This window comes from Canis lupus, chromosome 14 (genome assembly GCF_003254725.2).
Source record: "Canis lupus dingo isolate Sandy chromosome 14, ASM325472v2, whole genome shotgun sequence".
Classification (NCBI taxonomy): Eukaryota; Metazoa; Chordata; class Mammalia; order Carnivora; family Canidae; genus Canis; species Canis lupus.
The window spans coordinates 18,682,955-18,709,469 of record NC_064256.1 but is presented as its reverse complement, the minus strand read 5'-3'; the positions used below and the strand labels follow the sequence as shown (position 1 = coordinate 18,709,469).

The 26,515-nt window shown below is 38.8% G+C and overlaps 1 protein-coding gene across 1 annotated transcript in view; it reads left to right on the top strand.

Annotated features, from left to right (window-relative positions):
* Positions 1 to 24,691, top strand: part of CALCR (calcitonin receptor) — a 60,037-nt gene extending 35,346 nt beyond the window's left edge. Inside the window, exons 7-12 of the mRNA XM_035698542.2 lie at positions 3,947 to 4,100; positions 8,669 to 8,729; positions 8,814 to 8,880; positions 11,239 to 11,457; positions 12,148 to 12,189; positions 22,635 to 24,691. Coding sequence (XP_035554435.1) covers positions 3,947 to 4,100; positions 8,669 to 8,729; positions 8,814 to 8,880; positions 11,239 to 11,457; positions 12,148 to 12,189; positions 22,635 to 22,871 — 780 coding nt within the window. The 3' untranslated portion in view covers positions 22,872 to 24,691. The remainder of the gene's footprint in view (positions 1 to 3,946; positions 4,101 to 8,668; positions 8,730 to 8,813; positions 8,881 to 11,238; positions 11,458 to 12,147; positions 12,190 to 22,634) is intronic.
* Positions 24,692 to 26,515: the final 1,824 nt, after the last annotated feature.

The window sequence follows — 26,515 nt, the reverse complement described above, 5'->3', positions numbered from 1 at the left end:
ATCCCAAGGAAACTCTGAGCTGAGGGTATAGCCCGATATAGGGCTTGATCCCATGATCCTGAGATCATGATCTGAACCAAAACACTTAGCCAGTGGAGCCACCGAGGTGCCCCTCATTGACTGATTCTTAAACATATTGACACACAATATTTTCTATGCTATACACATGAGAAGAATTTTCTTGAGTGTGGTTGGGAGATATAATTAGAATAAAATCCACAACTGATCATCAACATTCTATAGAACTTTGATGTTGACTTAATTTATTAGACTATAGAAAATCTTTGTTCTATAACAAAGAACAAAGACTATACCTTATTCATCTTTTTAATCAAATTACTATAAAAGCTTTTTATGTCATTTGATGGAAAACATAGATTTGTCTAATGAGTGTACCTAATCAAGAAAACTGTAGGATCTCTTCTCTTGATAGTGACACTATTGCTCAACAAATTTTATGTTCTATTGAAATATAATACAGGGGATCCCTGGGTGGCTCAGAGGTTTGGCACCTGCCTTCGGCGTGATCCTGGAGTCCTGGGATCGAATCCCACATTAGGCTCCCTGCATGGAGCCTGCTTCTCCCTCTGCCTGTGTCTCTGCCTCTCTCTGTGTGTGTCTTTCATGAATAAATAAATAAAATCTTAAAAAAAGAAATACAATACAAAATGAAAACACTAAATGATGATACAATTCATCTGAAGACAAAGGGATAGTATTGCTTTTACTTCTTAGGATACATATCATTCAGAGTAGAATTATCTCTTTGTTGCCCATATTAATGAAGAAAATAAAATAGAGCATAATTCACAAATTCCATATAGCTTTGGCTTGGAGCATTTGCTCTTTTATTTGGGATTGATCTAGTTATAGTCAAATATAGATTATTTCTTGCAATTTGGGAAATCACTACTCTAAACAAAATTACAGTATTGTGACTGCTTCCTGAAAGAATAGTAAAAGCTATTTAGCTTATTTGATCTCAAAGTTAATCTCTTATTACCTCATGCTGCTAAGCAGAAAATCATTCCAGAATGATGGGAAGGACTAACCTTAGACAAGAGGCTCTATCTGTCTATCGAATACTTGGTTTACTCCATCCTTGAAGGAAAGATTGTAATCAAGTCAGAGATTATATGACTATACCTTATTCATCTTGATATTCACAGAGTTAGTATACTTCCTGGCTCATAGGTTCTCCAAAAATGATTGTTGAATGCAACTGAATGACCTTGAATATCTCAAGCATGTGATTCTTCACTAGGAACCTACATTAGAAACTCCTAAAATATTTTGAAAATACACAACGGAGATGAGGTCTGGTTATGTAATATTTTGTAAGGGTTCCCCAGATGATACTGATAAACAACCCCAGTTATGAACCACTAATCTAAGTGGTGACCAATTTTATAAAAATTTTAACAATCATCTTGATCTTCTAGATATATCCAATTATGTCCATGCTATGTTGGAGGGGGAACTAATAGACTGGTGATGTCCAGAATTTCTGTAAACTTTTGAGCCATTTATCCTCAAAGAATACTTTACCCTGAACCCAAATACAACTGATTCTCATTATTCTCAGATTCCATGTTTGCACATTTAACTACTTGCTAGAATTTATTTGTAAGTCCAAAATCCATATTCTCGGTGCTTGCATGGTCATTCATGAACATGCACAGAATAGCAGAAAACAGAGTCACTTGATGTACACATTCCCAGCTGAGGTTGAACAAGGCAACATTCTGTCTTATTTCATCTCTCAGTGTAAATGTCCTCTTCATGGTCTATTTAATGCCATGTTTTTCACATTTTTTTTTTGCTTTTTGTTGGTGATTTCACTGCTTAAAATAGTCCCCAAGCACAGTGCCTAAGTGCTGTCATATTCCTAAGTACAAGTAGTCTGTGGTGTATCTTAGAGAAAAAAATAGATGTGTTTGATAAGTTCCCCTCAGGCATAAGTTATAGTGTTGTTGGCCATGAGTCCAATGTTAACAAATCAACAATATATATTAAATAAAGTATCTTTAAACAGAAACAAATAAAAGTTATATATTGATTGGTTTATGAAAATATTTTGACCAGAGGCTTGTAGGAACCTAACCCTATATTTTCCCTAGGAGCAGTGGCTCAGTATTTGCTAATTCAATTTTTGCAGTAACTTTGTAGAACATAACTATTGTGAATAGTGAGGATTGACTGTATATAAAACATGAAGCCAAAACTGCTCTGGATGACAAAAAGCCACATATTTGCACGAGGCTATCATCTTATCTTCTTCCTATCTCTTCCTCTACAAGTGGCAGCCACCAAGGCAACCACACTGGAATTCCTGATCCAGAAAGTATAGGGCTTTCAAATAAGAGTAGTCTTCAAGATGAATCCAGAATATTGACTAAATTTCTTATTTCACCTATATTTTTGAGTCCTTGTGCACCTAGCAAGTATTTGTAAACAAATGCAAACTAATATAAAATTAAATCAAATAATCAGGAAGGTATTCAGGTGAAAAGAAAAAGTCAGTGCCTTACTAAGCCAAATATAAATTACTTTGGGATCACCTGATGTTTTGAATCCTCTGCACTACTGTTCCACTTTGGTCAGAATCAGAAGTCGCTTCTGTCTCTGAAAATGCAATATTTGCTTTCTTGTGCACCCAGCTGGCTTTTCTCTGTTTTATGAGTCCCCAAAGGACTGAGAACATTGGATTTCAATAAATAAATAATTATAGCTATGCATTAAATAGAAATGTGCAGTCCTGAAAAGGTTAGTGCAGCACTGAAAGTCATGTTATAGCTACCTTACTTTGTAAAAAAGAAAGCCTGATATCAGTCAAATTCAAAATGTAATAGGGAGCAACATAATGTAAAGCAGAGCAATTGGTAAAATAATAACGCAAATAATCATCCCTAAAACCTAACATCTTGAATGGTAAATGGTGTTGTCATTGTTGTCAGAGAAAGTTAAGCATAGCTAAATATCCTAGAGTAGTGATCCTCAACCAGGAACATTTTTCTCCCCAGGCTATATTTGGTAATGTCTGGCGACATTTTTGGTTTCATTAATGGGTAGGGGATGCTACTGGCATCTAATGGACAGAAATCAGGAATACTGCTAAATACCCAACAATGCACAGGACAGCACCCCACAACAACAAAAAAAGTCATCCGGTCCAAAATATCTGTAGTGCCAAGATGAGAAGCCCTATTCTAAAGGTGACTATGAAATAATTTAGGGTATTCTGTTATACAGTTTAGACAATGATTATTTCTATACAGACAACAATGTGTGGCTGAACTGGTTCCCCCAGAGATGTGGCTCCTACATTTGCACTGAGTACTAAGCAAGGATGCTATTCCTAATCTCTGTGCACCAAACATGTGGATTGCTAGAATCCTATATAGAAGCTAAGCCTCCCATATGAAAACAAAATTACATCAGTTGGGTTCAGCATAGCTCCTGGCTCATATATGAGAAATTTATCACTTGGTTCTCTCCTCTGTATTGCTAACGAGACATCAACAACAGATCAATGAACTTTAGGAGCATCATTAACAATTTCTGGGTTATTTGCCTCATTAGCCACAGATAAAGGGCCATAAAAGTCATGTGAAAAACCCTTGGATGCTCTCAAAAATTACGGACCTCAGAAATATTGAAGGGAAATCAACCTGTCTAGTCTATATAAGTCACCAGAATGAACAGGAAAAGAACAGTTTGAGTACTAGGCTTCCATTGCCCTAGATGGCTATTTACCTGTAATACTAATGCTCTAGGCACTATCATTCTGATTTGTGGATATAGAAGGCAGCACATGTCCACAGATGCTTGGAAAACTCCTTCACACCCTGAATGTAAATACTTTGGCTTATTTTCACATTTACCCTCTGTTCAGTCATCCCCTTGCCAGTATCTTCCACTGACTTTCTCCATTTCTTTCTGACAGCTGAGCTGCAAGATTTTGCATTTTTTTCACCAGTACATGATGGCATGCAATTATTTCTGGATGCTCTGTGAAGGAATCTATCTGCACACACTCATTGTGGTGGCCGTGTTCACTGAGGAGCAACACCTGCGGTGGTATTATCTCTTGGGCTGGGGTATGTATTTTTTCCAGCTGAGTTTCGAGCCACCCTCACCTCTGTCTCATATTTACAGTCTTCTTCTAGTCTTGGTCTCAGAAAATGATCAGGGGTCTAGGTATTGTGAGGAATGATGGGACACAGGTGGGGGCAGGAGTTCAGTCTCCAAGAGAGCTTGGTAGAAGCCCTTTAACAAGTTCATATGGATTGTGATCAGCATGGAAGTCAGTGCAGAGAAGTGTGACTATGCATTTCTCTAGGAAACAAACCCAGCTAACAGATGGACAAATATGTCCTGAGAGAAGATCTGATGAGACCCTCCCTTCAGTTTTATTTATCACCAGTTTGTAGAGCAAAGGAGAGTTTCATATTTTGAATCCTGTATCTACTCCATCCAGACCACCTCCCTTTCTCAATCCACCAGCAGGACTCCTCAGTGAAAGGTCAGGAGGAAGAATCCCACTGAACAATAGACCTAAATAACCTCATGGGACTCCAATTGGAGCCTACCTGACACCATAGCGCATGGCAATGACTCTGAAAGGCCCGTGGATGGTTGCTTAAGTCATGGCTGCTTCTGTACAGATTGACTAAGGCAGGGTGCTGAGGTCAACGAGGCCATGCTGGAACTTCTCCCCTTTCTCCAGGGATGCTAAAGTCTAGCTCACTCTAACTGAAGGGAACTAGGTAGGTAGTGAGGCTGGGAGATGGAAAAAGCTCTGGGACAAAAATGTATGCTGCTTTATCAAAATGTGAATCTCTCATACCAGAGGAGGATCTTGACTGTAGAGCGAAAGGCTTGCCATTATTCTCCACTGACGGGGTGACTTTGGCCCTTGGAGCAGAAGCTGTGGATTGCCCTCAATTAAGCCTCCTCTTTAATGCAGATTTTGCAGAGCCTCTGAAAATATTGAATGAGGAGACAAGATAATACAGGGGCTTTCTAAAAACTAAGACCTTTGTATTTAAACCCCTACTCAACAGGCATTGTCACCAACTGTATGGAAATATGTCTGGGAAGTCATGTAAGTGACCTAAAGTCTTCCACAGTCTACACCAGGACTGGCCCTATGCAATATCTGTTCCATATATAACAACTATATATGGATGTTAACGAAACACATGACCCAAAGCCAATAGGACAATCTATAATAGTGGGTTAGTGCAGCAAATATTTGGGGTGTGTCATCGATGAACTCATGATGCTGTGTCTCTTTGGTTGCAATTAGCAGAGAACAAGATTTTCTAATTTAAATAAAAAGAGAGAAATTATCAAAATCTAGACTATCTCATGGAAGTCAAGGGCTGAAACAGCTCTAAGGCTACTACAGGGCTGTACCCTGGGACTAGAAAGGTGGGAGCACTCTTCCTCTGTCTTTTGTCTCTGTCTTGTTTTTGTTTTCTCTTCTACATATCTGTTTTAACCCTTCTTTTTCTCTACAGACCATAGATCACAGGGTCTCTGCTCCCCAAATCCTAATGGTCAATGCAAGCTACCCTAAATTTTCCTGAGCTCACATTTTTCTTTTCAAGGTGCACGGAAACACTAGATGCTTGTCTTTAAGTCCCAATTCTAAATAGCCAGGACAAGAGAATTTGTTTGGTCTAACTGAAGTCAGGGGGCCAGCCATGGTTCAGTGAATCATGGCCAAGGACTTTGAGAGGGATATTATCTCTTAGTGCAAACATGTCTGGAGATGGATGACCCATCTAGAAAAAAAATGGGAGAGGGGTCTGAACTAGACTGCTCCTCTAGAATACACTCCAAACCACCTCACCACTATTCCCCCTTGGTCCCCTCATTCTGTTACCTTAACCATCCAGCAAGTTTAGAAAGCAGGCTTGTAACTATCCTGCCAATTTCACATCCAGTGCTAGGTTCCTTTGCTCTTCCCTGTCCTCAATCAGGTCAGAATACAAAGATCAAAATGGCCTTTTATTATTTTTTTCTTTTAGCTGCAGCCTTCCACAAGAGGCTGATCTTACCTTTCCCTGACCTTTTCAGCCTCATACACACCTTGTCAGAGATTTCTAGCCTTCCAAAGCTAATCATACCAGGAGTCAACTGAATACAGTTTCATGTCCCTCAACAGTAATTCTGATTATCACAATGCTAATGATGGGTATTGGTCAGATGCCTTCCAACTGAGGACCTAGAAATAACATCCCACCCCGTGATGTGACACACACACACACACACACACACACACACACACACACACACCGCATTTCTTACTGGTGTATTTTATTTGCTTCTCTTAAAAATTATGGCATATTTCTTACACTGGTTTTGACTATTCAAAAACATCTATCTGCCATACTCAGAAAATTTTCCATGGAATAAAAAAGGCTATAAATTTCTTCCTGCCTGTGACATTCAGCAAAGATGAGGGCACCCTGGAAGGAACAATTTATAACCACTCTTTCCATTCTGATGCATTGTGAATTAGTTATAGAACTTTTGCTATCATCATAGATAGTTCAATGAAGACATCTGCTTAACACGCAAAAAATAATTCAAAGGGAAAAAAGGAACAAGATGTTTAGCTGTATCAAAAAGAAGGTAATAAAAATAAGGAAAAATATTTATGGGATACCTTAACCTTTCTTAATCAGAAAATACTTAAAACTTTATCAGAATGATTGAAGTGAGATCCCAAGGAACATTGCCCTCAGTAAGGTAAGTGGAATCATAAATTTAAAGGAGTGAGGATTTGCACTTCCCCCTAAATAGATGTTTGGAAAGACAGTCAACCAATACAGTCCTAAATGTAATTATTTTTAGCATGCCAAACCTAAATCTATCTTTCTCTACTTCTACGCACATAGGCATGTGCATATGTACATGTGCATGCCCCAAAATTCTACTAAACTCTTTACCATCTCTGAGAACAAAATTGAGAAACAATCATGATGATGTATTTTTTTAAGATTTTAATTTATTCATTTAAGAGAGAGCATGCGCACAAGCAGGGGGAGAGGCAGAGGGAGAAGGAAAAGCAGACTCCCTGCTGCACTGGGAGCCCAACATGGGACTCAATCCCAGGGTTCTGGTATCATGACCTGAATGGAAAGCAGATGCTTAGCCATCTGAGCCATGCAGGCACCCCACAATGATGCATTTTAAACCAATAGTTCTGTCTTAGCATTTTAGGCAAGCATGATCTTTGGATGGAAAGAAAACAAGTAAAAGTACAACTGAAATAACTCCTCAAGAAAAATAGTGTCACAGGATCTTTAAAGAATGTAATGGAGCAGAGAAGAAGAAATTTCCACTGGATAATAGTTTTATTGTGCTTTTGAAATTATTTTCATACTTAAAAAGTATGATAGGTCCTAAATTTTACAGCGCCATGAAATAAGGCATAACCTGTGCTTTTAAAAGAGTCTGAAAGTGAGACAGCAGAAGATTTAGCCCAAGAAAGCTACTTCCTAAGACCTACCTTTGTTTGCAGGTGATGTACATTCCATCCATTCATTTCAGCTGTGAATACTATTACCCACTCCGGGATCTGGAACAGATCCTAAAAATTATGAGACATTATGAACATCACCCTCTGGGAAAAAAAAGTATCTAGCAGTGCAATTCTCCCCAACAAAATAAAAGAATCTTCTTCTGGTAGTTGTTCCCTTACAAATCTGCACGGAGCCACTTACTAGTCGACTTCTCTCAAATTGAAGCAACTTCAAATAGTGAAGTTTAGTTCTCAGAAAAAATCATGTATTTTACAACCCTCTCCAGATTGATTCTTTGCCTTGCTGATTCTCCTCTTGTTATAAATCAAAGAAGGAATGGACTTTTGCAACAAACACATAGAATGTAACTAGTCCCCCTTAAAAAAAAAAAAAAAAAAAGGAATCCTACCCTTACTAACCAGTGAAAGGAAGGGCTGTTATGGCTCTTGGAGCTTGGAGGATAGGAAGAAGAGGAAGGGGAAAACAAACTGCATAAAAAGAGGCTTCATGCCTAGAGCAAGGCAACGAGCACAGGAATTAGTAGATACAGGGTCTGTGCTCCTCTGTACATTAAGAAACACATCTTCCTCTCTATGAAATGATGAGGAGGGAGTGAGATCTTCATATATGCTCTTTCTAATTCTAAAATGTATGTTTCAGAATAAATCCAGAGAACAAATTTCCATTTCTAAAACCCAAGTGGGCAAATGATATGTTAGAACCTCTATGAATAAAATATAATTATGTTTTGGGTAAAGAGTCTAACTCAAAATACCCTCAGGTCAAGCATTTCATTACTGGCCCTATTAAATTAGATGTGGGGTCACTTCCCTCCATGATGACTCCATTAAAGTCCAGTTCACATGAAGTGAAGAGCTTTCTGGTCTCAACTAATAGTCATCTTGTCATCATCATCATCATCATCATCATCATCATCACCACAGACAGAATCAAGAGCATTTTTACTTGGTTTGACTAAAACTAGTTGGTGTAAAAATCAGGGAAGTATTTTGACAGAGATATTAAAATTTACCACTATTTTTGAAAATAAACTACCATTTTCCATGCAATCATAGTTGCAGCTTCTGCCCAAAAAATCAGGTATGATTTCTGTTTTTTTACATTTTTAGGGTTCCCGCTGGTGCCAACCACTATCCATGCGATTACTAGGGCGCTGTACTTCAATGACAAGTAAGTATTTTGGTGGTTTTTAAGTGAACATATTTGCAAATAAAATGCACTTATATTTATGTCCCTTCCCTCTTTTTTTTTCAGCTGCTGGCTGAGTGTGGAAACCCATTTGCTGTACATCATCCATGGCCCCGTCATGGCAGCACTGGTGGTGAGAATTGCTTTTTATTTATTTTGCTGTTGTTGTTGAGAATTGCTTTTAAATCCATTATTAAGTGTTATCTCTTTGAGAAGATCTCTGTAAAGATGGCTCTGAGTAGCCTATGTATCATAACTTCAAAATTAGACTAATGTAATGGTAATTTATTAAGAGATAATCTGTAGCAATTCAATTTGAGGATCTTCAAATTAAAAAATAATTTTTATTTAATACAGTCGGGGAAGGGGCATAAGTTCATTTCTACACCCACCATAACTAAAATATAGCTTTCCTTAACCAATGCTATACCAAAATGCTCCTCATTAAAGGTAGAGATCAAGGGGCTGAAGAATGGTAAGAAGATGTTACTGCTAAAGAAAGTGAAAAACCACACAATCCCTCTGCCCCTTTTTCCCTGTTTTTTTTTTTTTTTTTTCCCCAAACAAAATGATCTTTCATTTCATCTTTGGTATGTGAGCTGTCGTCAGACCTGCCACTGAGCATGCACTTAAAAGTATTTCAGGCACTTCACATACATTGCCAGGCTGTTCCTAACAGCAGCACTTCAAAGGAGATACATCAGGACTACTTTTACTCACTGGGAAAACTAGACCCAAAAACACAAGAACTAACTCACCCCAAATTATGTGACTAGTGAAAAGTAGGGTAAAATATGACCATCTGCATCTATCTCCAAACTCTTTGTTTTTACCTAAGGTTTACTATGTGCTGGCCAGCATCACAACTATCACATTTAATATTTAGACATTATTTGGCCCACTAACCTCAAAGGTGGGTAGAAATGAGAAAAATAAAAACAATCTGAGTCATAAACCATGTTCTGCTCATGTTTGGAAGAAATAACCATTAGTAAGCAACCAACCCAAGTATATCATCCAGCCTGACTTCCCACTGCCCCAATCTCTCCAGAGTAAAGTCCATTTCTTTTGCTCTCCTCCAGAGCAGTGACAGACTTACCACCTGACTGTCCTCACCAGGACCCGCTGATGTGGGTCTTGAATATTGCCAATACCTCATAAGAGTTTAATAATTACTAAAGGTCTCTTTCCTTTCTTGAATTTTTTTGGGCAACAATGTTTCCTTCTATTCCAGGTAGAAAAATCATTCTAATCATTTAAAAATAAATCATCAATTAAATTTTAAAAACAACTCCGGTTTCAAAACGAATCTTCACAGCTGAAAATAGTTTGGGACGCACCAGAATGGCTAATATTAAAAAGTGTGACCATCCCAAGTGTTGGCAAGGGTAGAGAACAACTGGAATTCTCAACTAGAGCTGGAGGGAACATAAAATGAAGCCACCTCTTTGGAAGACAGTTTGGCAGCCTCTTACAAAGTTAAATATATGCTTGCCATGTCAACAGGCAATCTAATCCTGGGCACTTATTCAAGAGAAATTAAAACATATGTCCACACAAAGACTTGTATACAAATATTCATAGCATATTTATTCAGAATAGTCAAATTGTGGCAACCATGCCAATTTCCATCAACAATAGAATGAATAAACAAATACGGTGTGTTATCCATGTAAGGGAGTACTACTCAGCAATAAAAATGAATGACAAGCTAATATATACAACATGGATGAATTTCACAGATAATATGTCAAATCAAAGAAGCCAGACACAAAAGAGTATGTACTATGTAATTAGCGGTTGCTTGAGGTGGAGGAGAGAGGGTGGTTGACTGCAAAGGAACAGAAGAGAACTTTCTGGGGTAATGAAAATGCTCTTTGCTTATTTGGAGTGGTTGTTACAGAGACACATACATTTCTGTAAGCTTCTTGAATATAAACTTAAAATCTCCATTTTACCGAATGAGCCTTATACCTCAATGCAGTTATTTCCCTTAAAAAATGTTACAAAGAAGAAGGCTGGGTTATCTGTCTCCACTACATCAACTTTACAGATAACATTTTTTGGTCTGCATTTCACTTTCAGTGATGTAGTCCTGCCTAAGAGGAATAATCCTTGTAATGAAATGACCAGAAAGCAAGGTCTAAAAGTGTCATTTATGACTCTCCTTTGTAAAAATCATAAAAATCAAAGAATAAACCGCTCTCATTAGAATTGCACCTAATCTATTTACCGCTACAGGAAAAAAAAATATTTTATCATTTGGACAAAAAAAAAAAAAAGGAAATGTGAATTCAGGTCTGACAAGAGTCTTTGGTTATATGGATGCACCTGGCAATGCTGGGAGAATTACACCACCTGACAGGTCATCTCTCTTGACCTGCAGAGGTGACATCCACTCCCAGAACTAGACTAACAAGAACTGAGGAAAGCGGGCGTCCTTAAGTCATTCCCACCTGGATGATTCCCTCATAAGCTCATGTCTTTGCAGGTCAATTTCTTCTTCCTGCTCAACATCGTCCGCGTGCTCGTGAGCAAAATGAGGGAAACCCAGGAAGCCGAATCCCACATGTACCTGAAGGCGGTGAGGGCCACTCTGATCCTGGTGCCCCTGCTGGGGATCCAGTTTGTCGTCTTTCCCTGGAGGCCTTCGAACAAGATGCTTGGGAAGATATACGATTACCTGATGCACTCTCTGATTCATTTCCAGGTAAATAAACCAGAGGTTTATTTATTCAACTACTTACTCAGCAGGTTAATGTAGGGTGAGCCATTTTCTAAGGCTCATCTGTGATTAGAGGGTAGATGTAACCTGGAAAGGTCTCCTTCTCACTGCCAGTTCCCCTCCCCCCTCTTTTTTGAATTTCAAAACTGGGGAAGGAAACGAAGGGAATATGAACGTTGAGAACACATCTTTCTGAGGACAAATATTTGACCGAGGATGGACCCACAGCACAGTCCTGATTACTGGGGACAGAACTTCTATTCCCACTGTCCTTTCGATTTTTCCCTCCCCTCTCCAGGATTTTGAGGGCCACATTTTCCCTTCATTAAGGGGAGTTTTGAAGATCAACATAACCAATGCCAATCAGTTTCCCAACCTGGATTGCTATCATCATAGTCATAAATGCCATGAAAACACAGGGCAGAGAAGCAGATGTTTCTATCAGTATGAAATGCCTCCACTGGACCCCAAGCTGGAAGCCATATCCATCTTAAACTAGAATATTCTTGTAGTGAAGCACTGAATATGAGTGCACTAGTAATTGTCTTTCATCGAGCTTTGACTTGCTATTGCAATAGTGACATGTTCCTCTCTAGGCTGTCTATTTATATAGATTCCTAAACAATATAATGCACACAAAAATAACTTCAATTCTCTTTTTCCTCCTCTCTTTAGGGATTCTTCGTCGCCGTGATTTACTGCTTCTGCAACAATGAGGTAGGCATGCATTTCACATAACACCATCACTCATTGATACAAAGCCAAAACTTTACAGTTCCCAAAGTGCCTCTGTGTACACTTCATTTGCTCTTACTTCTGCAGTTGACCTCACAGGGTTTCATGACATGCAGGATCATGTATTTTTTTCACTATTTCAAGCTGAATCGTATCCAGTCAATGGGACGATTGTTTCTGTGGTACGATTGCAGATGTTATCCACACAGGCAGCTAAATTCTGATTTCCTTGGATGGCATGTTAAGCTGGTCAGTTCTTTGAGCAGCAACAGTGAAAGCTGTTCTGGAAGTCATGCTGTCATCTCTTTTGAAGACCCACTCCTCACCAGGGCAGAGCCAATATCCAGCCAGTATGAACTGGTTCACTGCTTTCTTTCCCTGGTGTCATACCACTTATTCAACATTTTGAAAATCCCCCTGAAGTTAAGAACCAAAAAGGATTCTCAAATAATTAATGTATTATCTGAATATTTAGATCAGTAAAATCTAGGGATCCATACGGCCAGTATTGTCAGGGTGTTTTAGCCAGAGTTCCATTTCTTCTTATGGAAACTTCTTGCCTAAGACCCCAACTGTAAAGCATAAAAATGGAGCTGCTTACTGTTGCTGGGAATGCAAACTGGTACAGCCCCTATGGAAAACAGTATGGAGGCTCCTTGGAAAATTAAAAATAGAAATATCATATGATCTAGTAATTCTACTACTAGAAATTAACCGAAAGAAAATGAAAATACTAATTCAAAGAGATATATGCACTCCTATGTGTATAGCAACTAGCTAAGATGTGGAAGCAACCAAAGTGTGTCCACTAATGGATGGATGGATAAAGAAGATCTGGTATATTCATACAATGGAATATTATTCAGCCATAAAAAATGAAATCTTACCATTTGTAACATACATGTTAATTATACTTGAATTAAAAAAACAAGTGGGGCTGTTTAAATTTGTACCAAAGAATATCCAGGGCTTCAAGAAACATGGTTGAAAATCCCTCATTTTTCAGGTGAGAAATCTATACTCCAGAAGAACATATGACTTGCACAATGTCACAATCATAGTTATATAACCAGGACTAGAATCCAAATTTCCTGATTCTTAATTAAATGAACTAAATCTTCCACTGCACCATAATATATCTATGATTCCTTCCTGGAGCTTTGTAAGTATACATACTCTAGTTATATGCCATATAAATTGTAATGTACAATTACTTTTTATAATTTTACATTGATTCCTCTTAAGAATAATTCTTTTTATTTATTTGAGAGAAAAGGATTCGGGGTGGGGGCAGGGGGAACTGAACAGGGAACCTGACTCAGGGCTCAGTCCCAGGGTCATAATCTGAGCTGAAGGCAGACACTTAACCAATTGAGCCACCCAGGTGCCCCTTAAGAATAATTCTATAACAAGGAAAATAACATTTGGTTAAGACATCAACAAACATTTTATTTTCCTGTTATAATTAAAAAGGTTTTCTAACCAGAATTAATTGATATTCAATTGATTCTCTGTTCTTTATTTCTTCAGTTAAACAGTGAGCACCTATAATATTTTGTTCTATAACCTGTTACTTATCTCCCACCTTGACATTGCATTGCAAGATTTCTGTCATTCTCCTTCTCCTTTATAATTTTATCCCTCCCTTCATCCATTCATCCATAAACTCATCCATAAACTCATTCCTTCATTCAGCAGAAATATATTGTGCATTCACTAGCACTAGGGCATAGACTGAAGGCCTGGGACAGAAATGAAAAGACATCCTTCTGCTGTCAGCTGTTAGTGTCTCTTTGGGGTTTTTTTGTTTGTTTGTTTTAAGATCAGCAAACACCAATAAATATAGGGCTTAGGGCATCCTGTCTGCATATCCATTTCCGTGAACATGTATCTCTCTCTTTTGGGTTGTTTCAGGTGCCACACAAATAGATGTTTCCACCTAAAGCAATATCTATATAGGGCTAATATAAAAATCAGTTTCAGGAGGGGCATACCTTGAAAACATGGGAGGACCGCATGCATTTGCAAAAATACCTCAGCACTTACTGTGTTTTAACCATGAGGCTGTCTTCGAAGTGTCAGGCACAGAAAGCAAGCCAGGAAGTACTCCTAACAATTGAATGTTTCGCGTTCATTTGAGTATGTTATCTCTGCTTTTCGAAGTAAAGAAACCATCTCCATTTTAATTAAGATTCTGTTACGGGGGGAAGCTACAAGTGTGACATTTCTAATAAACTAGAAATTGCATACTGTGCCAAATGTCACATCACAGCCCCATGCATTTGAGGCATGTGGCTCTCTGCTGGGCCTCCTGTGAGTCCCTGGCTTACCCCGTAAGCCAGCAGGGCACTCGCACCTGCAGGAGGTTCCTGCAGCTGCAGCTGCGGCAGAGCTGTGACTGGGCTGTGCCCAGCAGCACACTGAGTTTTAGCAGAGATCTAGGAGGCCGTGATGTCAGTTAGACAGTGAAGATGAAGTTTTCATTTTTATTTTTTATCTGTTTGTTTTCAGTGATTCTTATTGTGGAAATGGGTCACATAGTGGACAGATAGACTAGAAGCAGGGAAGAAATTTGGAGAATTACAGCAGAAGGAACCAGGAAGCCACAATGAGAGGATGTTTAGGGATCACATAGTTCCTACAAATCTTCCAAGAGTGTGAACACTGGAAGCCTTTCAGTAAATTATTAAGTATCTAAAGGACTTCAAAAAGATGGTGACAGCTAGAAAGATGCCGAGTGTTTCCAAGCCACAGCTTAAAACTTGAGCGAGCACCACAACACCATGCATGTTCTCCCTATTTCATGTTTCCTGCTATTGTCCATGCATTGTGGATAAGATAAAATCATTTGTAGACCAAAGGAGCATGACCAGAAGGATCTCAAGTTAACAGTAACAGATTGGAGTGCATGGAAACTACAACTATTTTTCTTCATTGTAACTTATCTTGCTTTAAAGAGCCCATCCCACCAGATTCTAAGAGACAGCAGTCTCTTTCTAGAAAATATTTAGTTCCAAAGCCTTTGTCCAGATGTGCGGCTGGTAGCCCCTTTGGGAACCCAAGGTGGCTCCCCTCTCTTCTGAGGACCCCAGAGATCCTTTTACTGTGTAGCCTCCTTGACCAGGCCCCTGCCCTATCCTTTAAAAAAAAAAAGATTTTTTTTTTTTTTTTTAAAAAAAAAAAGATTTTATTTATTCATTCATGAGAGAAACAGAGAGAGAGAGAGGCAGAGACACAGGCAGAGGGATAAGCAGGCTCCATGCAGGGAGCCCGACGTGGGACTCGATCCTGGGACTCCAGGATCATACCCCAGGCCAAAGGCAGGCACTAAACCACTGAGCCACCCAGAGATCCCAACCCCCCGCCCTATCCTTTTTTTTTTAAGATTTTATTTATTTATCCGTGAAAAACAGAGAGAGAGAGACAGAGACAGAGGCAGAGGGAGAAGCAGGCTCCCTGCAGGGAGCCCGATCCCAGGACTCGATTCCAGGACTCCAGGATCATGCCCTGGGCTGAAGGCAGATGTTTTAACTGCTGAGCTACCCAGGCATCCCACCCTATGTCCAGATAGCTAATGCTATGCACCAGTTCTCTCTTCCAAGCCACCCAAGGAGCCTGGGAGTCACCCTCCTTTCTTCACACTGTGAATCTCTCTTTAACCCATGTCATAGCCATTCCCACTCCACTACTCAGGCACCAAGTTGGTTATGATTCCAAGCCAAATGTGTGACTTCTTTGTATGGCTTATCAATTTCTAGACCTGTACTCTCTGAATCAAAAAAGACTTGCTATACTGAGGTGTTTCTATTACTACTGCCTTCTTTCTTCTCTCCACTTCCCCAGGTATTTCCACCATGAAGGGGAGATGCAAGGTCATTGGTCTCTGTATCTCTCTCTTCTCTTCCTCTTAGGATTGGAAGGATTTTGTAGTCACCACTTCTCCTTCCTCTTTGCAGGGGGACTCTCCTTATGCCATATCCTGCATGTTCTCTATACTATACTATACTATACTATACTATACTATACTATAGTTTTTAGTTTTAGTAAAATCCTATTTTCAGAGTAGTATGGTTTTCACTTCATATGCAAAGATAAGCTTTTCTATTAAGAAATTCTTTCTCTTATTCAATAAAACCTGGTTTTTGCAGCTGTTGTTTTTCTAGAGGGTCAAGAATGTCAGCTTTGAGACTTAAAGCTAAGCAATAATTTGTTCTACACCTATATTCTCAAACTTAGGTGCTTCTCAGGATCACCTGGAAAGTTTGTTAAAACGAGAGTGCTTGGCCCCTACCAGAAGAGTTTCCTATTCAGTAGGACAGGGATGGGGCCTGAAAATTTGGATTTCTAAGAGGTTTCCAGCTGATGATGCTGCTGCTGATCAGAGAACACACTTTGAGAACCTACTCTAGACAAAATCTAATTTGTTCTTCAAGCAATGAATGACCTTGGCTTAATGAATGAGGGAGTTGCAGGGGAATTTTATTTAGGAAATACAATAAATATTTTCAAAAATATTAACCTTATTGTAGATGGTATTTATCAATTGTTGTCTTCTAAAACAGGAAAGCTTCTACAAATACAGGAGAGTGGATAGTAAAAGGGAATTAGAAAGTCTTGATCTTACAATCATGAAGTACCCAATTACCTCCAACTGTAGAGCATGTAAACTCTTGTAAGATAAAGACCAGTAAAGACAATGCTCCAAAAGGGTGAAAAACATATCAGTAACTTTATAAATAATATTCAGAAGTATCCCGTTCAGTATCTAATAGGGATCCAGTTTCAAAAAGTCATATAAAAGCATTTAAAGCATACTTCCTAGTGTTTTTAAAACTCATAATTTTTCATCTTACATTTAGATTGCAGCAGGTCTGTTGAGTTATGACATCAGCAAGTGAAGGTATGAGGGAGCAGATCTAAAAATCTTGGTATGTGTTCAATCAAAACTCCTGGAGATAAATCCCACCTTCCATTCAGCTGTACTGCTGGTGCTTGTACTGAACTTCAGGAAAACAAAGGCCAAAGATAAAAGCATTCAAGTCTAACCATGGATATTCCGGTCTGATTTTCTTTTACACAAATGTAGAAACTGAGGCCCAAATATATCAACCTTATATAGATGGTTAATAATACAGCCAGGTGTAAATTATGTCTTCAAACCATCAGACCAGGGCTCTATTTTTAAAGTTGGCAATAAATAAATTGATATAATTAGGGAAAATGTAAAGTGATCTGTGTTAATTGCTTTTATAATGAGTGATGAATCTATATAATTCAAAAACTTTGTATGTTATATTTATCACATTGGAAACTCCTAACATTTCTGATGCTTTTCAAGAGCAATGAAAAGTCTTCCTGGTTTGTTTGTTTGTTTGTTTGTTTGTTTTCAAACAGATTCATTGCCCTTATTCTTGTGATCAAAGCAGCATCAAGCTCAACCTGTGGTATTGTAGGAGATAATTGCCCTATTAAACTATAATTATTCAAGTGTCTTTTACATCCTGCTAAGGGCCTATTCTTATATGTGTGGTTTACAAATTGAAGCAGATTGCCATCTCCACACAAAAGAATAGATTATAATTCAGGAATGCAATTATAGAACTATGAACATTTCTGTAATAATAATATTAAAAACATAAAATAGGCCTCAAATCCTTTGGCCTCCTGCTAGGCAGGGTACTTCATTAATATGCATAGATACTCCAATGGGGATTATTTTGAAAGAACAGGTGAAGAGAAACAAAGACTGCTTTGTTTTGTTTTTTGTTTTTTTGTTTTTTTGTTTTTTTGGTTTTCTTTGGTCTGCTGGGCACTTTTACAAAGTCACTCTAAACTTATACTGTGTACTTTGGATACCTCTAAATATCTGTGTAAATTTTATCTATAAAGACAGTGTTGGTATTTGAGAGATGCTGAATCCACGGAAACTATCAATTCCCTTTGTGTGGAGATATCGCTTTTCCAAAAATATGCTGAAGCAGTATATTTCCTAATTCCTCAACTGGGCATTTTATGGTTCCTAGATTATAAACCTGGTATTTAAAGCATTTAAAGACCTATATTTAATAGACAATACAACCCAAATAAAACCATGCCATCTCTTGGGTAGTCCCGACAGAAAAATGTCTTGTACAGAAATCCAAAGGAAATCCAGGAAGTAGCAAGCTTGGGCAATAGAGCACTCTTTGGAGACCTAGTTTGGAATGTATGAGATCAGAAACTATGTGTGTCATTGAGAGGTCTTTTTATTTTCTTAGCACCACCACCCCCCAAAAAAGAATATGACAGAAGAGTTTCATTTTAGTCTGAAGACTTGAGGTCAACATCCTGCCATAATAACAGTACAATAATAGCAATAATAACAGTAGTCTCCCTGTATGGTACTTTAAAACTTAGATGCCACTTTGATATGTATTGTCACAATTTAATCCTTCAAACAGAAAGTGAGGTAGAAGAGTTGTATTAAAGAAAGGAATCTCAGAGAGGTTAACAGTCCTACCCAAGATTACAAGGCTAATGTGGGCAGAGTGAGTTCCTTGACCCAAAGTTCAGTCCTTTCTTTCCTGGCATCGAATGAGACCTGGTGAAATGATCCTATTGGTGGAAAATTAACAGAAAGGTGGTATGATGTTACCCACTGATAGTCTTCCTTTCCTATCCAGCTGGTTGCCTGTACAATGTAACAAGTGCCTGCTTCTGATCCTTTCCAAAAGTAGGAGTTCATTGGAGTTCAAGAGCAGTTCCCCAAAACACTTACCATGGCATGAGAGAAGACCTAGTAACAGTTGTAGATGATCTAACATCCAATGGCTTACACTTCACCTCAGCAAGGAATTCAGGTTCTCAAAAAACAGTGATTCTAGGTCTCATGTCAAAACCCAGTGTTTCCTGTTTGCATGAAAGAAAATTTCAATTTCTCCATTAGGTTTGTTCTAGATGCTTTCAGTTCCCCACCCTAGGACCACTGGATACCAATGCACTAATTTTGGTCATTAGTGATCACTTTCTTGGCTGAAAGAGCTATGAATTCATTCTAGAATGGATGTTGACAATCAGTCAACAAGTATTTGTTGAATAACTAACTGCTATATGCCAAACAGCATGACATGTTCTGGGAATATAAAAAGAACAAGACATGGTTCCTGCTTTTAAGGATTTCAATGTAATAAGAGGAATAATGAACATACATAACTGCAACAAGTGCACAGTAAAGAGACTCCTGACTCTGGATCAGGGGGTCAAGAAAAGATTCCTGGGGAAACAGAGTTGAGTCCTGAAAAACAAGTTTTGGCCACAGTGAAGGGTGAGAGAGGGACATTTCGGTCAGGGGGAGCAGTGTGAGCAGACGAGCCTGATGGAAAGAAACAATATAGCTGGTGGAGAGAGACCAGCAGCTTGTTAATTTTGGAGAATTCAGGTCAAGGCAATAAGTGGCTTAAAACCACTTTGGCAGAGGATTGGCCAACTCAGGCAAAAGCAGTATGGGAATCTTCCACCCCCGCCACTGACAGCAGCTCTGTGCCTAGTGTCTAAGTGCTCTTACAGGACCCAAATCCCTTCTATGTGTGCCTGGCCTAGTGGCTGAAATGGAGGCATTTTTGGTAAGTAGCTCAAGGACAAAACCATCAGACCAAGATTTCAGGTCACTTTTGGGTGTGGACTGAACCCCTTCTGAAGAGAATAACCCAGATCAAGTTCAGCCCATTTGGAGTATGTCACCCAACTACTGTTTTGAACGGCAATAGCTGAGTCCAGGAAGCCAATGTGTGTAAAGGAGCACAGTGTTTCAAGTCGAGAGAATAAATGGGCCTAATCTTTCAGACTTTGTCTTCTCTTTGTGTCTTGATCTCTAGACAGAAATGTCTCAGAGGGTTAACAAATTAGTCAATGCTCAGTTATTCAGCACCTAATGTAGATAAACTGTCCTAATTGCTTTTCTTTTTTACTGTTTCATTCTTCCTCATTTCTGCCTCTTCCATTCCTCCAATCCATCCTGTCCTCTCTAGCTGTATTACAGCTTCTATTTGTACCTCTTCTACTAATGTGCTTAGAAAACCATAGGAGGGAAACACTTCCATGAATCAATTTCCAACCAGTAAATAGCCCTAATAAGAACTAGACCAGATAGCCTGCAGGTGCTGGATTATCATAAGGGAGATACTTGACTCTCTCAAATCCAGCCACCTTGACTGGAAGATCCTTGGAGGGGAGTCAGCATGGGGAGAGAATCACAGAAAAAGTAGGGATGCACCAGCATAGCATACTAGGTGATTTAAATAACCTCAGTAAATCTTACTCATAACTCTGAATTAGTGTCATCATCTCCTTTTTACAAAGGAGAAAAGTCTAAGAAAGAAAAAGGAGGGAAAAAACCACGTAGCAAACAAACTGGGACTCAACCGCAAACAGCACAGTCTTTGGAGCATATGTGTAAACACTTAATGCCTATGCAATGACCACAAGAAACAAATCATTTCTCAATTTAGTTCTAAACTTAATGATGAGCTCTCTACAGTGTATGCTGTGGCCAAGCGGCATGGTCAGGAGTCATGGGCTTCACCTGGCCTTGTGGTCCCACCACATTTCCAATTGTCAGACCCTGGACACATTGCATAACCTTTGCCCCTCTTTGTAAAGTGAAGGAAACAGTAGTAGTGCCTTCTCAGAGGGCTGTTGTAAGGATTATATAAGTTCATACTAATCAAGAGCTTGGAAAATGGCACATGGTAAGCCCTCAATAAAATACCAGCTACAGCTACAGCTACAGCTTTTCATCCCATCTGTGGTCCTCTGTACATCTTTTATCAATGCAAGGTTCAGCTGCATGGCACATAGCTTGACCATGGCACTTAAAATATTGGTCTTTGTCTTTCTGAAATAAAATCAGATGGATACTGCTCTGCACTCATGCACTCATCACCTCCAAAAAAACCAAAAACACAAAACAAGAGTCTGTTGCCTCAGTAATTCCAAATGGTCAGCTTACCAGTATTCCAAATTATCAGATTCCCAAATTCCTCTGATTGCCACTTGCCATCTTGAACTTGACAGCTCCTCTGCTGTATGAAGAGGAACCTCTCCAGTTACAAGTTTCATACCCTCTTGTCTTCAGTGAATCATTTGACTCTTTTGCCTTTTTCTGAGTAAAATATTTAAAATGATATGACAAATACTAATAGTCATTTGGAAAAAATTGTTCTGCTATGATACACAGAAAATGTATTTGCCAGAGAAATTATTCAGTCTTCTATCATGCATATTGCTTTATAACATTAATAGGCTGTGCTATCATTTATACCTTCTTTTCCATTCATGCAAACATGGCTCTTCACAGCCAACGTGTTACATGCTTTATCTCATGTCCTACTGTTTCCCAATTCCCCCTCCTATGCCCCCCTTAATGGTTGGATCTTATATTCAAGTTTGGTAGCAAAATAACTGAAGATGTATTAATAAACTGATGCAAAGATTTTACATAACAGCTTGTCTCATGCACTGAGCAACAGAAACTCAGACACGTAGAGCAGATATTGTAGCAATACAATTTTATTTTATTTTAAAATACAAGATTTTAGTCTTGTTCAGCTATAGAGAAAAGCAAGAAGTTAGGAGACGGCAGGGAAAATGAACTTAACAACTAAATTGAATTCAGTTCTGAAGAAAGCAAAGCTAGACAAGCAGCATTACTGTCTGTACAGGTTCTCCTCCACTGTGGTCATCGCCGTTTCCGTATTTAGAGCTTCCCAGCGTTAGCATCTTCTCCTTCTCCTGTGTTCAGTAGAGAGTTCATCATATTTAGAAAGCAGTTCTGGTAAGTTTGTTTACATATTAGAAGTTTTTCCATAGGAAAGGATGGAAATTTTATTCCTAAAAGCATGGCACTCCTTTAACCAGAGTTCTATCTGGCACACCCCTACCTCAAGCCTAGTTGAAGAAAGGAAAATCAGCAGTACGATGCCCTGATCTCAAGACTCAGGGCTGTGCTTTGGGTTACTTTTTTTTTATTTTTCTTCATGACCAGTAATGTGTAGGTTTAGATGAAAGCTTCTGCCTTGTTGGAGATGGTAGCCGATCAAAAACTTTTTTCAAAATCTTTTCCTCTGATATGACATGTAGACCATATGTGGGTCTAAAACCAAGTCACATTTCATTAATTGGACATAAAGAGGTAAAGAAGAGACTTTTACTCAAAGGAGGAAATGCCCTTGCCAGTGGTGGCTGAGGCAAGCATCTCGTTTCTCCGATTTGCCAATTCTCCCAAAATGGTACGTTCCTTCCCCGGAGCGGATGTACTGCGAGGTCCTTTGGCTCAGAATTGCGACTCGACCTCTTTCAACCTCGGATAAGCCCCAAGCGCTGCGTCCATAAGCTTGGCTTGGGTCGTTTCTGACACTGATGACAGAACAAGGTTCCCTTTTGTCTTCCAGGTGCAAACCACTGTGAAGCGTCAGTGGGCCCAGTTTAAAACCCAGTGGGACCAGCGCTGGGGGCGACCGAACCCCCGGCGCTCCGCGGCCAGTGCCGCCGCCGCCGCCGCCGAAGCCGGGGACATCCCGGTTTACATCTGCCATCAGGAGCCGAGGAACGAAGCCGCCAACAACCTGGGCGAGGAGGGTGCCGAGGTCATCGCTCTGGAAATCATCGAGCAAGAGTCATCCGCTTGAATGTGAAGCTAATGCAGCATCGTGATCACTGAGCCTTCATTTCCTGGGAGACAGACCGACCATGCGTTTAAAGTGATCCCCATCCTCCCAGGAGCTGAGCATATCATTTGTGAAGAATTATTAAGTGAATTTGTCCATAGTAAACCTGGAGAAAGTTATCCTTGGTACTATTGCTGTGGGAGACAGTCTAGGAATGGGGTCTCCCACTGCATCCCTTGTGAACTCCATCTTTCATCTGGGACTGAGATGCAGATGTCATAGTAATGCAAGCAAAGTATCCAAGAAAAACACAATTAAATTGACCTAGTTCAGAAACAGGGTGCTCCTTGTTAATCTTGAGCCATTTATAACTTTGAAAAATTAAAATCACGGTCACTATCTTTCTTTTTAACTCTAGACTTTGAATTAGAATATTTCTGTATTTGGCTATGGATCTGATTTTTAATTTTTTTATTTCAATCAATTCCGATATTACTCAGATGTTTTACCATCCACACAATGTAAACCACACAAATTATATGACCTCTGCAAGACCAAGTGGCTTTGACAGGAATGAAATTTTGTCTTTGAATGAAAAAAGAAATTTAGAGTCAATTTGCTCAAAACATTAGATGGGCCAATTTGTTAATTGGTTTGTTAGTATCATGTGCTCAGTGTGGCTTTGGATAGTCCTGTCAACTGAAAAGGCCCCATCAGCTGTGAAGAACTGGCCTGCATGCTGAATGTGCTCTAGTCACGGACATTTATACAAGGGGAGGTCACAAAGAATCCATCACTAAATTTTTCACAAAACTGCCAAAAATATAATTTCTAGTGGAAGAGAATATTCTCTTTAAAGAGAGTTTTCCACTTTCTTAAGCTCCAGGATTTATAAAGCAAATCACTCTAAGGTTTATAAAGCAGATTACCTCTTGCCCTTGGGTGCTATCTAGCAGTAAAAGATAAATTTGCTTAAGACTGGTAATTAAAAGACTCCATATAAATCCATTAACTGCCTTCTACCCAGCTTCAAAGCTTAACAAGATCTCCGTCTTTTCCAGGAAGATTCAGTAGGGCTAATGAGAAATCAGTTTGTAGTTGACCTCTTGTTTGCTGCTATTAGCAAAACAGGAGGAGGAAAAGTAACTGCTACAAGTTGAACCATCTACCAGTTCATTTCAAATAAAAGTAGAGGTTCTTATTAAAACCCAATACTATATCACCACGTCTCTCTTTACATCCTCAGTATAAAATCTTCAAACATCCCCGAATAAACCAGTTCTCATTACTGGCACCTGAAGTTCATTTGTGAATTTGCAAGAGTCATCAGAGTTACCATCATTTGATTCTGTGCTAAATGAGGAGATCCATTGAAACCCTCCAAATCTCAAGTCTCATCTATGTCGATGCCACTGCCTTTCAGAGGTGATGTAGTTGTGGAAAAACAAAAAGTTGATTTGTTCTGGTTACATATTTCGTGCACCCAAAGAAAATTATATTCCTTCAGTGAAAATGTATTTTGGATACTAAAGTGGTTTACATCTCCTTTACTGAATGTAAGGGAGGAATTGAAAAGAAGGTATTTTTCCAATCACAGTGTTTATGTAGTGGTGTTCCTATTTTCGTTTACAAACATGGAAAACAGAGTATTTGAGGCAGCTCTAGTACAAATGTGATAATATATTGCTAAATATTCTAGACATTATTGTGCTATTTTAGTAGGGGCTGACGAAACAACACAGCTTACCGTAGAATTATACATAGTGCCAAAATGATGTGAACTGCTTACGCTATGTATATGTATAAATTAATACAGAGTATGTTAAAAGCAAAAAGATGTATATGTGCATATTTTTCTAATGAAATATATTCTCATCTTTCATTCATTCATCTCGTCTCCTGCTCATTCCATGTTCATCTTTTCACTTCAGCCATGGGCAGCTAACATCCCATTTAGTTTGGGTAGCAGGAAGGGGAAAGATAATCAAAAAGTATAGGTTAGAAAACCATGTGCAAAAACATCAAGAATATTGTCTTTGTCAGTGTGATCATCTTTCATCTTCAACTAGACTATAAACTCCAAAGCACAGTTCTCATGCCCTTCATAATGCAAAAACCACACACAACTGTTGATCTCTATGGTGGAAGTTTGGGAAGCACAGCAAAGAAATCTAGGGCAAGGAGTATCACATCCTTTTATTGTTCTTAACTTTTTTTTTCTTTCATTATTCTTGGACAAGACTTGAACTGTCCAACATCACATCAGATCATTAGAATTGTTACAATCATTGATTTTTAATATAGTTTGGGAGAGAGACTAAGGCAGGATAAAAGGCGACTAATTAAATGTCATTAGAATGCATAAAGGCCACTATTGGAAAGATTTTCAGATCTGGAAAGCATGAAATGGAAGAAATGAGGATTAAATGAGAACTGTGATAGGCTAATAAAGGGGAACAGGAACAATTTGTAGTTTCTGCACACTATTCAACTATTGTCCTCGTGAGAGCTGGAGAACTTTTTCAGAAAAGACACATAAGGGCTACATCTTTCCCTTTATGTCCCAGGAGGCAATACAGATAGATATTATTACCCTTGTGATCTTGAAAAACAAAAGTTATTTTCCATCATACCATAAACCTGATTCTTCCAGAGGGCAACTTGAACTCAGATGGTCAGTTACCCGCTTGCTTTGATCCCTACTACAAAATGATCCAAAATAGACCTTTGAGTATGCATAGATATCATGGTTCTTAAAGAAGGAAAGGTGTTGAAAAAGAAATGACAGAAACACTATCGTTGTGGAGCTCCAACCTGGTCATTCATTCCTTCATTCATTATCATTGATTCAACAGACATTTCATACACCTTATTTAGCTCCACGACAAATATTTATGAGTTATCATGGCAAAGTTTCTTGGCAGTGATTGCTGCTTCTTTCCTGTGTCAATGGCACAAATCAAAACCTACGAAGTGAATCATTACCCTAAAACCATAACCATGATATCTTTGGAGTGGGAAAACAAAGGACCCACCCATGTGGTTGGAACTGGTAGCTGAATGTGAACCTTCCTTCTCATTAGTGCTGGGTAGGAAAGCTCAAGTTATAAGAAACATTCTCAGAACAAGATCTCTGCATAAGCACTTAGCAAGGACTCATTTTCTTAAGAACAAGGTCTAAAACAGTGATTCTGTTTTAGAATTCATGGGCTAGGTTACCCGCAACTGATTATTGGGGAAGTTAACACTATAGAGTTTAAAATAAGGTTATAGATGAAAAGGGGAGATCAGAAGCCATTTTTAGAAAAGCAATCAGGTAAATTCAGAAGGAAAGTCCATTTATTATTTTGAGAGGGGAGTCAAGATGCCTCACTCCTAGCTTAAGCTTACATAAAATTGATTTTTCTGAACTAATCCATAGATAATTTACATGTGTGCAGAGGGTAGTTGGGGGGGTACATAACTAGAAACATAAAAGAAAGAATTATAAGTGCTTGTGAGAGTCAAGCAAAGTGGAAAAAATACATTTGAAAAGTAAAAACTATTGTTAGGATTATTTTTGTTCTTCTGGACATAGGATTAACATCTGTTTACTATCTGTGAATACTATGAAGCATTGAAAGAGCTAAAATACAGTCTGACTCAGGTCAGGAAGAATTTCTAAT